The sequence below is a fragment of the Macaca fascicularis genome, chromosome 2 (assembly GCF_037993035.2).
Source record: "Macaca fascicularis isolate 582-1 chromosome 2, T2T-MFA8v1.1".
Taxonomy (NCBI): Eukaryota; Metazoa; Chordata; class Mammalia; order Primates; family Cercopithecidae; genus Macaca; species Macaca fascicularis.
The window spans coordinates 33,620,108-33,635,296 of record NC_088376.1 but is presented as its reverse complement, the minus strand read 5'-3'; the positions used below and the strand labels follow the sequence as shown (position 1 = coordinate 33,635,296).

Sequence of the window (15,189 nt, the reverse complement as noted above, 5' to 3'; positions counted from 1 at the left end):
CAATAGATTATTTCTTACTGCTTGATATGGGTTTCAATGGACATGATAGCAGCCAGAGAGGGAGTTAAAAGTCACCAGTCTATGCTGACTCAAAAATACATGCAGTGACATCTCTAATTTTAAAGAAATTGGCTGGTGAACTCTTTCAATTCTGAGTGTAGAGTTCTCTATTCTTGTATGAATGCTGACAACTTGGGTGATCATTTTAAGCAGGGTACTTACGACTGCGGTCTTGCACATACTGAATGAGCTCACATGTCTGCAGTTCAAAAATAAAACAGAAACAATTAAACAACAAACTACTAGGCCCTGAAGTTTAAAAATAAGTAAATTTAATGGAGCACCCAGAGCACTCTGTTGTAGTCGGGAGATACGTACAGAAAATGAAGCCAAGCCTTTGGCTCCTTTCACACCCTAGGAAAACAAACAAAACACTGTTTTAATGACTCTAGACATACACATCAGTAGCCAGTGTGCACCAACATCGCCCTCAGAAAGTGATAACTTTCAAAACTTTTATTCTCATTAAATTGTTAAGAGGGAAAAAAGAATGCAGGTAGATACGCATTGCCTCATTAACAGTAACATTCTGGAAAGAACAAACTTTAAGCAGCAAGCTTGGTGCACACAAGCCTTGAGAGGCCACTTTTCTCCGGGCCCATCTCTGGATAACAAGCGTTGTCCAGAATTACAAGGATGGAGCTGACAACCTGAAACTTACCGCAGAGCTCTGGAGCACGCTTACACCTCGGGACTAGCTAAAGTGAGCCACACGGGTGCAGTTGCCCTCTTTCATAGCAGAAGTTTCAAGGTCTTCAACCCCCTTTCTTTGAGCCACTGAACAGCAGCCAGAGCTGAACCTTAATCTGTTCCCATCATTGGTTAGCTGACAAAAGGATCGGGCTCAACTTGAACATCTGGAAAGGTTATCTCACCTACCTTCCCAAAACTACACACACACACACACACACACACACACACACACACATATATATATATATATAAAACTCTGTCAGAGTTTGGGATAGAAAAAACAAATGGAACTGGTTTTCATTTCATGCGTTCAATCCCATCTTCAGAAGAGGAAGAGTCTGGCTTCTTTCAAAGAGAGACACCCAAGGAAAAAAATGCAACAGAATCCCACCCGAACTCCTGAAGCAAGTAAGTTCCATGTGAATGCAGCACTGATCACAGTCACTATTTATTTCCTTTCACTTCCATTCATTCAATGATCATTTATTACATGTAGAAAGACTGCACAGATACAGAATATAATTGAGAACTACCATTTTAGTCTAAATACTTTTGATTTCCTCCTTCAATTTCCCCTTTCTCTCAAGAGATGTATTTAATCAGTATTTTTTCTCCTCTAAATATTTAATCAGTATTTTCTCACCCATAAAGGTGGGAAAATAGCGGCCAAGAAGCAGAGACAGAAGGCATGCACATTTGGACAATGAAGATTTCATGCACAAACTTTTTTTTCAGTGGAAAAGGACCTGGTGTGGTTTATAGTTTTTCTACTTACCTTACGTCCAGGAGGTCCTGGTTCCCCAGGGGATCCCATCTCTCCTGGAAGCCCAGCAGATATCTCAAAGGAGAATTTAATTATTTAAAAATTATATTTATACATGTATATATGTGTGTATGTAAATTCAAACGTAAAAAAAATTAAAATTCAAAGGTGAAAGTTTGAAAGTGAAAATTTCACTTTTTAGAAAATTGAGTGTTTTCCAAAAAACATAAAGAAGGAAAAAATATTCCCAGCAATCCCTTCTTCCCCAAATAATCCTCATTAACGTTTTGATGTCTTTTCTTATTTTTTTATGGTATTAAGATATATATTCTTTTTTAAAACTCATTTGAATCATACTTTTCTCTGTTACCTTTTAAACTAAATTTATCTCTGGACATTTTCAGTTACTAAATATTATTTGGCAAAATCATTTTTCACAGCTGCATACTATCCCATCACATGGTTGTACATGATTTAGTTAGTCCCTTACTGTTTGTTGTTGTAATAGGCAATGCTGTTACAAAGTTATATGCATCACTCTGATTATTTCCTTAGGGAAGATTGCTAGGACTAGAATTGCTGGTCAAAGGAAAACTTTTTATCTAAATGGAGTGGTAGGTAACTAAACTGAAAAAACAAACAAAAAGCAAAATGTCTAGAAAAACAAAATTGAAATACAAAAACTTTTAAAACAACAGAAACACAACAATTAGTTGGAAATATTGTAAAGAAATGGGGAATAACAGCAATAAAAATGACAGTTGTTATCTACTTACTAGATGTCAGAAATATTTTCATGTACATTCAACAATACGTTTATCATAAGGCTAGGATTTAGTTTAAAAATTGGAATATTTCTTTCTTCATTCAAAATGCCACAGGATTTACAACTTTTACAGGAATAAAAAATGAAGTTTAAAATCAACTTAATTTGTAAAAGCATTACCTGTAAAACAGTAAATAATGATTGATATCCTTTGGGCATTCCAATGATATTGACAGTGTGCTTGTTTGAGTGAAAAATAAAGTATTTTTATTTAGAAGATAAAGGTTAACCTCCAAGGAGAAAACAGCAGATTGAGCACATGTATTTACTTTCATTCCTTTCCAATATCTTACTAAAATGACAGTAAGTAGATTATTTTAAAGGCAAAAAACAATGGTGGGGAGAAGGAGAAAGGCGATGACAGCCAAAAAATGAGTCTGGAAAGCAAATGTGTAAGTGTTAAATGACTGAATAGACCTGAGAAAGTTGAATCCTAAGCCAGCAGCAGGGAAAGCCAAGAACCAATGTGTTTTATATCAGACGTCCCAGAAGGCTGAGGATTTGGCCGCACCGGGAACCTCCAGAAGTGGAGGTGAGGCAGAGAGGTGAAGTAAAGGTGTTTAGGTGAAAATCATTTTAGGAATCCCCAAATCTCCTCTCTATTCTCAAGGATTGGGTGAATATCCCTTTTCATACCCTAGCAACAAACAGAGGTAAAACCGAGGTGGGACTCCAGGCTGAGTTGAGAACCTACAGTATCCGAAACAAAGAGAGTAAATGAGGGTATGTATAGTAAATGTGAGAGTCTCTCTTTCTCTATATGGCTCCTAGAAAGCTGGCAGCCAGACCTTTACTCTCCAGGTAGGAAATTTTAAGAAGTTTTCTCAGGAGAACTTCACTAGACAAAGAAGAAAGACCAAAAAGTATTGATTTCAGAGGTTTGCTAAAGAAAGATTTTAGCTAGATCACTCTCTTTGGAAAACTGGTAGTTGACAAGCCCCACTCATGCTCTCAGAGCTTCCGATCAGTCGCTTTTTTTTTTTTTCTTTTTGAGACAGGGTCTCAGTCTCACACAGGCTCGAATGCAGTAGTACAATCTCAGCTCAATACAGCCAAGACTTCCTGGGCTCAGGTGATCCTCACGCCTCAGCTTCCCCAGTAGCTGGGGCTACAGGCACATGCCACCACGCCTGGCTAATTCTTGTATTTTTTGTAGAGACGGGGTTGCGCCATGTTGCCCAGGCTGGTCTCAAACTGCTGGGCTGAAGCAATCTGCCTGCTTAGGCCTCCCAGATTACAGGGATGACAGGCGTGAGCCACCGTGCCTGACCCCAGTCAGTCTTTTTGTCTTCAATTCTTAACTATGAAGAAATAGCTCATTCCTGAAACATCTGAGTAATAGAGATCAAAACAGAAAGGAAAATAAAATGCAGGAAACAGACTATGTTGGGTAAAAAAGACACAAATATTTATATTCTCGGAAAAGTAAGAGAAGATATTTTAATCATGAAACAAAAAAAAGTACGCTACAAAAAGGAACATTCAGAGAACAAACACAAGCTCTTGAAAATTCAAGTATGAAACATTGTAAGAGAAACTCAACAAACTCTCCCGGAAAGTAGAGCAAAAAGACAAAAAGCTGGAAGATAGAACAGAAAAAATAAGAAAATTAAAGGACTATACTAATACACCAAATAATAGATATTTTATAAATAGGGAATAGAGAATATAGAGGGCAAGACATCATCAAAATAATTGACCAACACTTCTTTGGAGGACACATATTTCCAGGCTCCTAGTGCCTATGAAGGACCTACCTAATGCCCAGGAAAATGGATAAAAATGGACATCAACTCACAAAACCCAGGAAATATCAAAACACTGCAGACAGAGAAATTATGCAATAAGGTGCCAGAGAGAGAACACTGGCCACATAAGGAATCAGAATGGCTTTGGACTTCCCCAAGCAACAAAAGAAGCTAGAAGTAATGGAGGAATGACTGCCTTCCAAATTTCAAGAAATTAATTCCATCCCAGAACTGTATACCAGCCAAAATATCCAATCACATCCTAAGGTAGTACAAATCCCTTTCCGATGGTGGCTGTTTCCAAAACTACACCTTTCATTCACCCCTTCTTAGCAGACTACTGGATGAGTTTTCCATGAAACAAGGGAGAAATCCAACAGGAGGAGTCTGAGAATAAGAATGAGAAGCAGAGATCCAATGCAGAAGAGAGGCAAAGAGACGGGTAAAGGTGAAGGACGATTGCAGTATGGCAGCTGGGCACCAGCCACAGACGAATCTCCATCAGGTGGGTCAGGTTGGAAGGCTCTGGGTCGGGATTAAGTTGGAGAGAATACTTGCCTCATCTAAATGTTTTCAGACAGGATTTAGATAAAGGGAAAATCAAGAAAGGTACATCAGCAACTTTTATAGCAGGAGGAAATCAGTTCATAATGCTTAAAATTTATAAATCTAAAAAGTAAGAATGTAAGTATGACATTTAGAGACATATTGTCAATTCTGAGACAAATCAGTTCAGAAGTGAAAGCTGTTGTTTCTGGGCAGAAGGAAATGGGAGTGAGTGAGGGAGTGAAGGATTTATTTATTTATTTTTTTAACATAACAAACTTTGTTATTTGACTCTCTAAACCAGTGGTTCTTAGGAAAGGAGAATTTTGCCTCCTTTTTTTTCCCCTGGGACATATGGCAATGTCTGAAGGTGTTTTTGATTGTCATAACCTGGGGTGTGGGGAGGACAGAGGGTAGTTGATGCTGGAATCTAGTGGGTAGGTGCCAAGGATGTGGAGAAACATTCTACAATGCACAAGACAGCCCCTCAACAAAGCCTTATCCAGCCCAAAATGTCAATAGTGCTGAGATAGAGAAACCCTGCTTTAAACTATGTGCATGTTTTTAAAGGTGGTAAAAACAAAAACAAAATGCATACATACATACATGTATACGCAAATAAAACAGGTTAAAAATCATGGCAAAATTTAAAAAATGTTTTTTGAGGGGGAAAAAACCAAGGTGAAGATTTAGAGAATTTAAACGAGGAGTATCATCATTCAAAGAGAACTGAAGAAGCCTTCAGAATTTAAGCTGACGTTTTACCAAAATCTTCCAATAGAAACTTCAGCTCTTTCAGAGAGAAAACCTGAATTTTTTCAGTGTCTAAACTTCAACTTCAAATCCAAAAACATTAATGTAAATGTGGAAAAAGTCGCTAGGTGGGTGGAAAGAGCAAGTTACAAACAGTGATAAATTGTCCAACGTGGAGAACAAAAAAAAATTTTCAAATATTTTCAAAGGCCAACAGAAAAAGTTTGTTTCCCATTCGTTTATTGTCTTTAAAAATGATTAATGTGCCTTTGTGGGGAGGGATCCAACCATGAACTTCTTAGCGTGCTTCTGATGTTCAAGGTTAAACTTATTCATTAATAAGCCAAGGGAAATAAATGATCCAGAGATACTTCAATGCAGATGACATCTGGATTAATTTGAAAGTCTTTTCCAATTATTTTTCTAATTATATCTGTCTTCATCTTTTTTTTAGAGCATAATGTTAATGGATAGCCGTCCAAAAACATGTATGAGGACAAGCATTATAGCTGGGAAGCAGTTCTCATGGGGGGAGGAGGGGGAGGAGGAGGAGGAAGAAGAGTAGAGGGAGGAGGAGGAGGAAGGGGGGAGGGAAGTGCGGGGGAAGGGGAGGGGAAGGGGAGAGGGAAGGGGAAAGGGGAGGGGGAAGGGGAAAGGGGAGGGGGAGGGGGAGGGGGAAGGGGAGGGGGAGGGGAAGGGGAAAGGGGAGGGGGAGGGGGAGGGGAAGGGGGAAGGGGAGAGGGAAGGGGAGGGGGAAGGGGAGGGGGAGAAGGAGGAAGAAGAAGAGTTTCCTTATTTTGTACCCCTAAAGCCTACACAAGTAATATCTATACATAAAGATCGTACAGCTTGTAGAAACAAAAATAGATGAGAGCAAAATGAGCTATGAAGACAAAAACTAGAAAACTATTTCAAGTATACGTTTTTATCAGACTTTTAAAATTCTTGCTAATTGACATGATGAATTAAGACCAGGTTGCCTGATTAGTGCTGTTCTGAAGAAAAAAGATAATTGCTGTATCAAGAGACAATTATCTTAGGATTGTCTTTTAAAAAACTAAACAACATTCTCACTTATATACAGTCTAATACATAGGAGAGAGTCAGCAAATGCAAGAAATCCATTCTTAATCCACAGGAACCCAAGGCAAGCCTACGGGATGAATTGTACTGGAGACTTGTGTTTATTCCAAGTGACTCAAACCACTAGGCAATATCTAAGCCCCTCTACAGAATACAGACCTACTCAGTTACACAGTAAACAAACTTTCTCACAAAGCTCAAGAGATAACCTCCTTGAGCTAAATGAGAAGACCTTTCTGCATATATCTCACTAAAAGTAGATTTAAAAACCTGAATAGTGAAGACAAGATGCCAGTGGGCATTAGGTTGCAGTAAACCTGCCAGTGAGACAGGATTAAATTAACTACATTTTGGCAGTGCAAAAACTGTTTTGAATCACAAGGATTTCTTTTAAAAAATCGTATTACCAGTGTTAAGTATGGTACCCTGGCAGCTAGAACAGGTGAACTTGCTCACTAAAAGCAAACAGTTCATGGTTTTTGCACTGGCATTGAGAGATGAATATCCACTCCCCCTTCCCCAAGTTTGCCTTAATAGAAAAACATGCATTTTGCAAGTCACTGGTAACAAAAGACGACTCAAATTACTGTAAATGCATGAAGGAGGACTTCCCAATGTAGTGAGGTTGTCAGCAATTGGAACCTAAGAAGCTTACCGTTTTGCCTCTAGCTCCCTTCAGCCCAGTCTCTCCTGGACCACCAGGGTCCCCAATCTCACCCTAAATACATTCATTAAAGTAAAATAGTTATTAAAATCAAACATATACATATTTAATATATGTGCATCTTTAAACTGATTCTAACATGAAGACATTTTTCATATGCATTTTTAACAGTCTTCTTTGAAGGTGTGAGTATGTGTGTGTTTCCATTTGTGTAACCCTCTACATAGCACACTGCCTCAGCATTGTTTCACTTTGCTGTCTGCCCAACAAGAACACTGGTTCTTTGGAGAAATGAACTTTGTTCTTTATTTTATCCTCTGACTCTATCATAGGACCTGGCATTTTCTGAGTTCAGTAAGGGTTTCTAGAAGAAGTGATATCTCCAAAGTAGAAGATGTCATTGCTAACTAGTTATCTAAAGATGATTTATAAACATATTGGGAAAATTGAGACAGGTGAAATCAAGTAACTTTGATTTTCTTTACATTATACTTTTAGCTTTTTGGAGACAGAGTCTTGCTCTGTCACTCAAGCTGAAGTGCAGTGGAGAGATCTCAGCTTACTACAACCTCCGTCTCCTGGGTTCAAGTGATCCTCCCACCTCAGGCTCCTGAGTAGCTAGGACTACAGGCATGCACCACCATGCCCAGCTAATTTTTGTATTTTAGTAGAGACGGGGTTTTGCCATGTTGGCCAGGCTGGTCTTGAACCCCTGACCTCAAGTGATCCACCTGCCTTGGCCTCCCAAAGTGCTGGGATTACAGGCATAAGCCACTGCCCCCGGCCTTACATTATACTTTTCTTTGAGTAAATAAGAAAACATATATGATAGAGGGAAGGAGTAAATTTGAGGAAAAAAGGGATAAGTTTTCTATCTTCTCATATTAATTACAAAACTAGAAATACTTTTTAAGTCTTACACTCCTAAACAAATGCATAATCTTAAAAATTGAAAAAATATTGGTCTATTTCCTTCTTCCCTCCTTCTCCCCACAAAGGCAGGAAATTTATTTGTCATTAGCTGTTCTTCTACTGGCCTAGGATACATTTCATAACCTCCAGAAGTATTTCTGACTGATCTCTAGTCACTAGGAAGCACACGGTACCTTAGGTCCACTTTCTCCAGGGAATCCTCCTTGTCCCTGAAATGGACAGGAGGGAAGATTAATACAGGCACACATCACTCAATGAAGTTTACATTGACTTTCTTTTTTTTTTTTTTTTTTTTTTTTTGAGACGGAGTCTCGCTCTGTCGCCCAGGCTGGAGTGCAGTGGCCGGATCTCAGCTCACTGCAAGCTCCGCCTCCCGGGTTCACGCCATTCTCCTGCCTCAGCCTCCCGAGTAGCTGGGACTACAGGCGCCCGCCACCTCGCCCGGCTAGTTTTTTGTATTTTTTAGTAGAGACAGGGTTTCACCGTGTCAGCCAGGATGGTCTCGATCTCCTGACCTCGTGATCCGCCCGTCTCGGCCTCCCAAAGTGCTGGGATTACAGGCTTGAGCCACCGCGCCCGGCCGTTGACTTTCATTTTACCTGCTGCCCTCTGTAGTTTTGGTACCTCTGAATTAAGGAAGGGCCAAAACAATTGAAATCTGGAAGTGAAATAGCAGTATTTGAGAAACAAACTCTATAAGTTAAAGTATTTAAAGGTTTCATCAATATATCATAACTACCTAGCTGGTTAAAAGCATACATCTGAAAAGTTACAACTCAGCTTTCCTTCTTTTGTAATGGCATAGGTGGTCATTTGGCCATGTGTCTCTGAGAAGATGTTAAAATGGATTTCCATGGGGAAATTTGGAAAACCTATGGAGAGTCTAAACTTGATCATTCATTTTAGGGTCCTCTGTTTACCTTACTTCATTCAAAGACTATAACTGAAGAGATTTAATAATCCTTATTGGATAAAAAAAACTATATAATTAATTTAAAATAAAGTTCATTTCCTGATTATAATAAATCCTCAAACATGTATAAAATCAAACAAATAGAAAGAAGAAAAATCACCAAAATCTTACTGCCCAGAATGATTATATACATTTTGTTGTCATTTCCTTTTAACTTTTAAAAATGCAATGTAACACAATTGGGATAAATGTTTTTTCTGAGTATATTCTAGATTTTTACTTGAAATTGTCACAAAAATTTCTTTACATAATTATAAACTTCATATACATTCATTTTATAGGGTGGCTAATGTTCCAATGCCACAGGCTACTTAATATATCCCTTCCTGTAAGATATTAAGGGATTATACTATGGAATATTAACTATTCTCTGTTCTAATGAACATTTCACTGGAAATCCCTCATTCATTAGTTTTATTTTTCAAATAGTTCTAGTTTTTGGTTCTTTATTCTTCCAGATGGCCTCTTGCATTATTCCCATTGGGATTTCACTTGGAATTATGTTCATCCTTCAATATTTGAAACTTTCCAACAAGATCTTGGAATGCCTCTCCATTTATCGAATTCTTTTTTCCGTCTCAGCAATTCACTGTCATAGGTCTCAAACATTTTGCAGACATGATATCCTTAACTGTATTATGTTTTCTGTATTTTGTAATTATGGTGGGATCTTTTTCATTCTGGCTTCTTAGTGGTAATTGTTAGTATACAGAAATCACTGGTCTTGGTAAACTTCTCTCTCAGTTCCAGCCACCTAAATATTCAGTGACAATATCAAATTACTATTCTGATGTACAGTTTTATTTTTAAGTTATTGCTTGGCCCAGTACATTTAGAAAACTCCTGTACAACCTCTCACTACTGGCTAAATCAAACATAATAAGAAGAGGACTAATTTTGGAATGCTTCCCTGAGTAAACTTGAGTCTAGAGCGGCTAAGATTACATGCACTGTTCAGGCTGGAACAAGTCAGACTAGGGCCACACATCACCGCAAAAAAACAGAAAATTTATTTTCAAGTTTCAATTGTTGCCTGCACGTTAAACCATCACATTCTTTTCTACCACATTCCTCACGGGATATCAGCAAATAAATTATCAAAATATAGTTCTAACTGTCCAAGATTGCCTTATTCCCTGCTTCCCTTTTTCTCTTACATGTGGCAAACAAAACCAGCAACAAAAAATAAATGGAAACGTCCAGCTTCCCGCAGACGTGACCTACCTTTGCTCCTTTGCGTCCGACACTACCATAACCTGGACTGCCGTCATCGCCCTGTAAACAGAGCAAGTGATTACCAACATCCCAGACTACAGATAGAGACAGGCTTATTCCTCAACAGGACAAGATTGCCAGCTTTTTGGTTTGATAAAGGAAAACCAGGACACAAGATTCTTCTTCTGGGGCTGGCCACCAACATTTTATGATAGCGGTACTAACAGCAATTGTTAGTAACAGATACAAACAATGCACTGTCCCTAGGTATTCCCATCTGTAAGCTGGGAATAATAATTATACCTACTCAGGTGTTGTTATGAGGATTAAATGAACAAAAAATCAGGCACATAATAATCTTTCAATAAGAGGAGATAGTATTACCTCTCCCCGATACCACTTGTATTTTAATACCATTTTCGCTTTGCTAGACAAAAACAAGAAGTAAATGCCCCGGTATTGGCTACTGTCTGACCCTTGTAGAAACCCTGAGCAATGGGTGAAGGATGGAATGGATTTCTGATGAAGAGGCTCTGATAAAAGGAAAGGCTGGGGAAAGGGTTATGGGATTGCTGAAGACAAGTTTTGTTCATTTTACTATTTGGCTTCAAGAGCATTCTGGTCATGATGTTTGGCACCTGGAGAATTCCACCTTGGGAAAGCTGGCCAAGGAACTAAGATGAGGACAATATCCCTCTTAATTTCTAGAAAACTATAAAACTTCATCAGGATCTATCCTTACAACTCTCTTCAGAGAACCACACCAGATATCTGCTGAACTAAAAATTCCAAGAACCAGATGAAAACTAGTGACAAAATACAAACCTGCAAGCCACGAGGACCAGGAAAGCCAACAGCTCCTTTTTCTCCCAGATCTCCAGGTTCTCCCTGTTAAACAGAGATTGTTTTTAGGTTGGAAATTAGAATAGAAATGATGGCACTAATTCAGCTCACCTGTGTGGATCATGCACAACAATGGGTTTGTGCCTAGAACTGTATGTTGTGCAAGTGATACAAGAGGAACTGCTGTTGGCCAGGGAGGTGTCCTCCATTGATTAGTGAAGCCTCAGCAAGCATGATTTATTGTTTAGTGCAAGTTGCCATCTTAGCAGCTCAATGCCATGAAGATAAGTCAAGAGAAAAGCTCTGTACTGTTTTAAAAAAAACACAAAATCGTTTCCAGGATGATTCATGCAAATCGTCTGGCTCCTGCAAAGATGGCAGATTGATTAATCTAGTTTTAATATTCTAAGGGAGAATCAAGTTAACCAAGGATGCATGATATCCTGGCAATAGTTGCTAACTTCTGACTAGTAGAACATTTACTGTGGGTTATTAATCAATCTCAGTATTATGTTGAGGGAAGTTCAGCTACATGGGAAATCAACACAGGTTTACAAAGGAAGGTTAACTTCTTTTTATAAAAAGGTAACAATTTTAATTCTGGAATAGTTTCAAATTTACAGAAATGTTGTGAACATAATACAGAAAGTTCCTATATATCCACATCAATTTGCCCCTATTTTTAACATTACATTACACTAGTTGTATTTGTAGGGTACATTTGTCACCACTGAATCAATACTGATTTATTATTATTAACTAAAGCCCATACTTTATTCAGATTTTTTCTTTTCTTTTTTTTTTTAACCTGATATTCCTTTCCTGTTCCAAGATCCAATCCAGGATCCGCATGGTATGTCTCCTTAGGCTCCTTTAAACTGGGACAGTTTCTCCACCTTTTTGATAACCTTGACCGTTTTGAGAAGTATTGGCCAGGCATTCTGTAGAATGTTCCCCATTGCTGTTTTTCTGATTAGACTGGGCTTATGGGTTTGGGGGAGGAAGATTACACAGGTAAAAGGCCATTCTCATCACATCATATTAAGGGTATATACAATCAACATGACATCACTGTTGATGTTAACCTTGATCTTCTAGTTGAGATAATCGCAGTCAAGTTTCCCTAATGCCAAGCTACTCTCCATCTCCCTCCCCTTCTATACTGTACTCTTTGGAAGATAGAGTGTGCAAGTGTGTGCAACCTACACTTAAAAGGTGGAGAATCATTAAATCTTTTTTAGGGACAGAAAAGCAACATAAGGGAAAGTGGACAAATGACCACCAGCACTGCTCTGGGGGTGGCGAAGAATAGGATTCTATGAAAGGGAAGCAGGAGATCATCTGCCTTGATGCCTTTTAGTACAGTGGTTCTCAAAGTGAGATGTGGGGACCACCTGCTGCATCCAGGGTTCATGTGTCAAGAAAATTCTTGGATCCCATTGGATTAGACTCTGGTAAGTGGAACCCAAAATATGTGCTTTTACATAAGCTTCTCAGCTGATTCACATGCACACTAAAATTTTAGAACATCTGCCTTACAGTAAGGAAACAAGGAAAGTCATATGGTTTGTCTAGGGCTGCATGGTTGGTTATTGGTAGAGACAAGTGTTGAGCCCAGAATTAACTGCTGGGTTACTTGCCTCCTGGAAATCTGAACTTACTGGAGTAAGGTAGGGGTAAGTGTTTGAGGTTTATCTCAGTGAATCATGAGTCTAGAGTGCCCACTCCACCCTAGGGCAGTACAGAGGATTTGGGTTTTCTTTGGGGCACTTGCCATCGAAATTCTTGACCCCCCTCCCCGGACCCCAAGTCTTTTGTATTAAAAATGATCTTCTAAGGCACAACTTCCCTCCTCCTGTTTATCTACTTCCCCATGGTCACCTCTATCCAACTCTAGGGTCCCTTTATCTATGTCTACCCCTGGTAAGAGAAACTTTATTTTTACCAGTGACACCACTTCCCCTAGAGCCTTCTTCAGGAGCAAGAAGGCAGCATTGTCTTTGTTCCAAACTTTGATTTCCTGATTACACGCCATATATTGCTACACTACATGCCATAGCAGTCCCTTCCTTTTTCAGTTGATTGTTCTTGTCATCCACTTATCTTGTTACATCCTCCAATTAACTGTCTCTGCAACACTCAACTGCTGGACTCCATCATATCAGCCTTGAACAATTCTTCAGTACAAAGTTAACCCCTTTTCTTATGCCCTCAAGCTCATCCTCTTTGCCAAATTTCTCTGTTAATAATCTACTCTGTCTACTCTTTCCTACATTTTCAATCTCCTCTTTTCTCCCTGGCTTTCTCCTCTGATCATAAACATGCTGGTCTCTCCTGTCATTAAAAACAAACCAATATCCCACGTCAACCTTTCCTAGACCTTGCCAGTATAAGTAGTCTTCCTCTTCCCCTTAAAGGCCTAGGTTTTCCAAAGAGTAGTTTACAGATTTTAATCCATTTTCTCCTCACACATTTCTTGGTCCTTTGCAGTCTGTCTCCCTTTCTCTCCTCTCAATTGCTACACTTTTGAAATTGTTCTTTAGAATGTCTTAGCCACCAGATATCATGGCCTCTCCACTCCTCCCCTCTTTAACTTTTCTTCACCAGTTGATACTCTTCACCTCCCTTCTTGAACTCTACTCAAAATCTAGTGTGCTTTTTTGTTGATTTTCCTTCCTTCCTAATAATTGTCGTTTCCTCTTGGACTTCTTACAAAGGGGCATCACCAAGAGTTATTTTTAATCCAAATGACTCTGAAATTTACATATCCAACCATACCTAAACCCTTTCCGCTATCCACCCAAGTGATTTTCTTTCCTCTTAAACCCACTCTTCCTAATGACTTTCCTATGTCTGTGATAGGGTTACCCCTCATACACGAAGCATCCAAGTCATCTAGCCCACTCCTCTCTGCCTCAGTCCCCTATTGGAAGAGTTCTAAGGAATCATCACAAGTTAAGTCCTCACCCTGTTAAGTCACCTAATCACTATTTGCCTTGGAAACTATAAGAGTGTACCAACTGTTCTCCTAGCTTTCAATCTCTCAGGCTTCATAATATTTATTTGAGATGGAGTCTTGCTCTGTCACCCAGGCTGGAGTGCAGTGGCAGGATCTTGACTCATTACAACCTCCACCTCCTGGGTTCAAGCAATTCTCCCTGCCTTAGCCTCCTGAGTAGCTGGGATTACAGGCATGTACCACCACACTTGGCTCATTTTTGTATTTTTAGTAGAGACGGGGTTTCACCATGTTGGCTAGGCTGGTCTGGAACTCCTGACCTCAAGTGATCTACCTGGCTCAGCTTCCTAAAGTGCTGGGATTACAGGGGTGAGCCACCATGCACGGCCTAGGCTTCATAATATTTCTACACTGAATTGCCTATTTAAAATCTTCCAAAAGTCTGGCTGTGTTCATCCACTCCATTCACAAGTTTTAGATAATACTGTGCTGGCCACTGAATAAATTCACCACAGACTTTCTTGTTGTTTTTGTCCTGCCAGACAGGATCATTTTTCATGCCTAGGTACCTCCTCTTTCAGGATTTTCCAAACTTGTGCCTTCCTTCACATGTTTTTTTCTCATTATAGTCCCCCCATTCCCTTCTCTGCTCGCCAAAATTTTTATCATCTAAGTTCTAATCAAAGTCTGTATTTTCTATGATGCCTCCTTTCCCATCCCAGAAATACTTCTAATAATGCTATTTAAACCTCCCTTTTAGCCCCTTATCTCTATTTCACATCCTAGATTGTTATGAAAATATTCTTTGGGGTTGGTTTCAGGTCATATATATTATGCCACCCACGAATTCATTTATTCAATATTTACTAAGCACATATTACATGCCAAGCACTGTTCTAAGCATGGAGGGTGCAATCAATGACCAAAACAAAGACGTCTCTCCTGGAGCTGATTCTTCAGCCCAACTGAATGCTCAGGATAGTGCCTTGGTCTTAAAGGCCTTTGGTCTTAGCAAAAGTTTGTGTGAATAGAGGAAAGAAAGGAAGAAAAAAAAAAGAGGTGGCGGGAGGAAATTAAGAGAGACTGGAAGAGAAAAACGAAGGCCTGCCCCAGAATATCCCTTGTTCCCT

General features: G+C 39.2%; 1 protein-coding gene across 6 annotated transcripts in view; it reads right to left on the bottom strand.

The window, feature by feature from the left end:
* COL6A6 (collagen type VI alpha 6 chain) overlaps positions 1–15,189 on the bottom strand; it is a 154,380-nt gene that overhangs the window by 34,379 nt on the left and 104,812 nt on the right. For 5 of the 6 annotated variants that reach the window (XM_015445075.4, XM_005545737.5, XM_045385155.3 and 2 more), the window contains 7 exons: positions 11,083–11,145; positions 10,267–10,317; positions 8,243–8,278; positions 7,128–7,190; positions 1,529–1,591; positions 379–414; positions 223–259 (listed from right to left, as the gene is read on the bottom strand). In XM_015445075.4, coding sequence (XP_015300561.3) covers positions 223–259; positions 379–414; positions 1,529–1,591; positions 7,128–7,190; positions 8,243–8,278; positions 10,267–10,317; positions 11,083–11,145 — 349 coding nt within the window. Of the gene's footprint in view, positions 1–222; positions 260–378; positions 415–1,528; positions 1,592–7,127; positions 7,191–8,242; positions 8,279–8,659; positions 8,728–10,266; positions 10,318–11,082; positions 11,146–15,189 lie in introns of those variants that run through there. The other variant, XM_074031020.1, reaches the window with a different exon arrangement.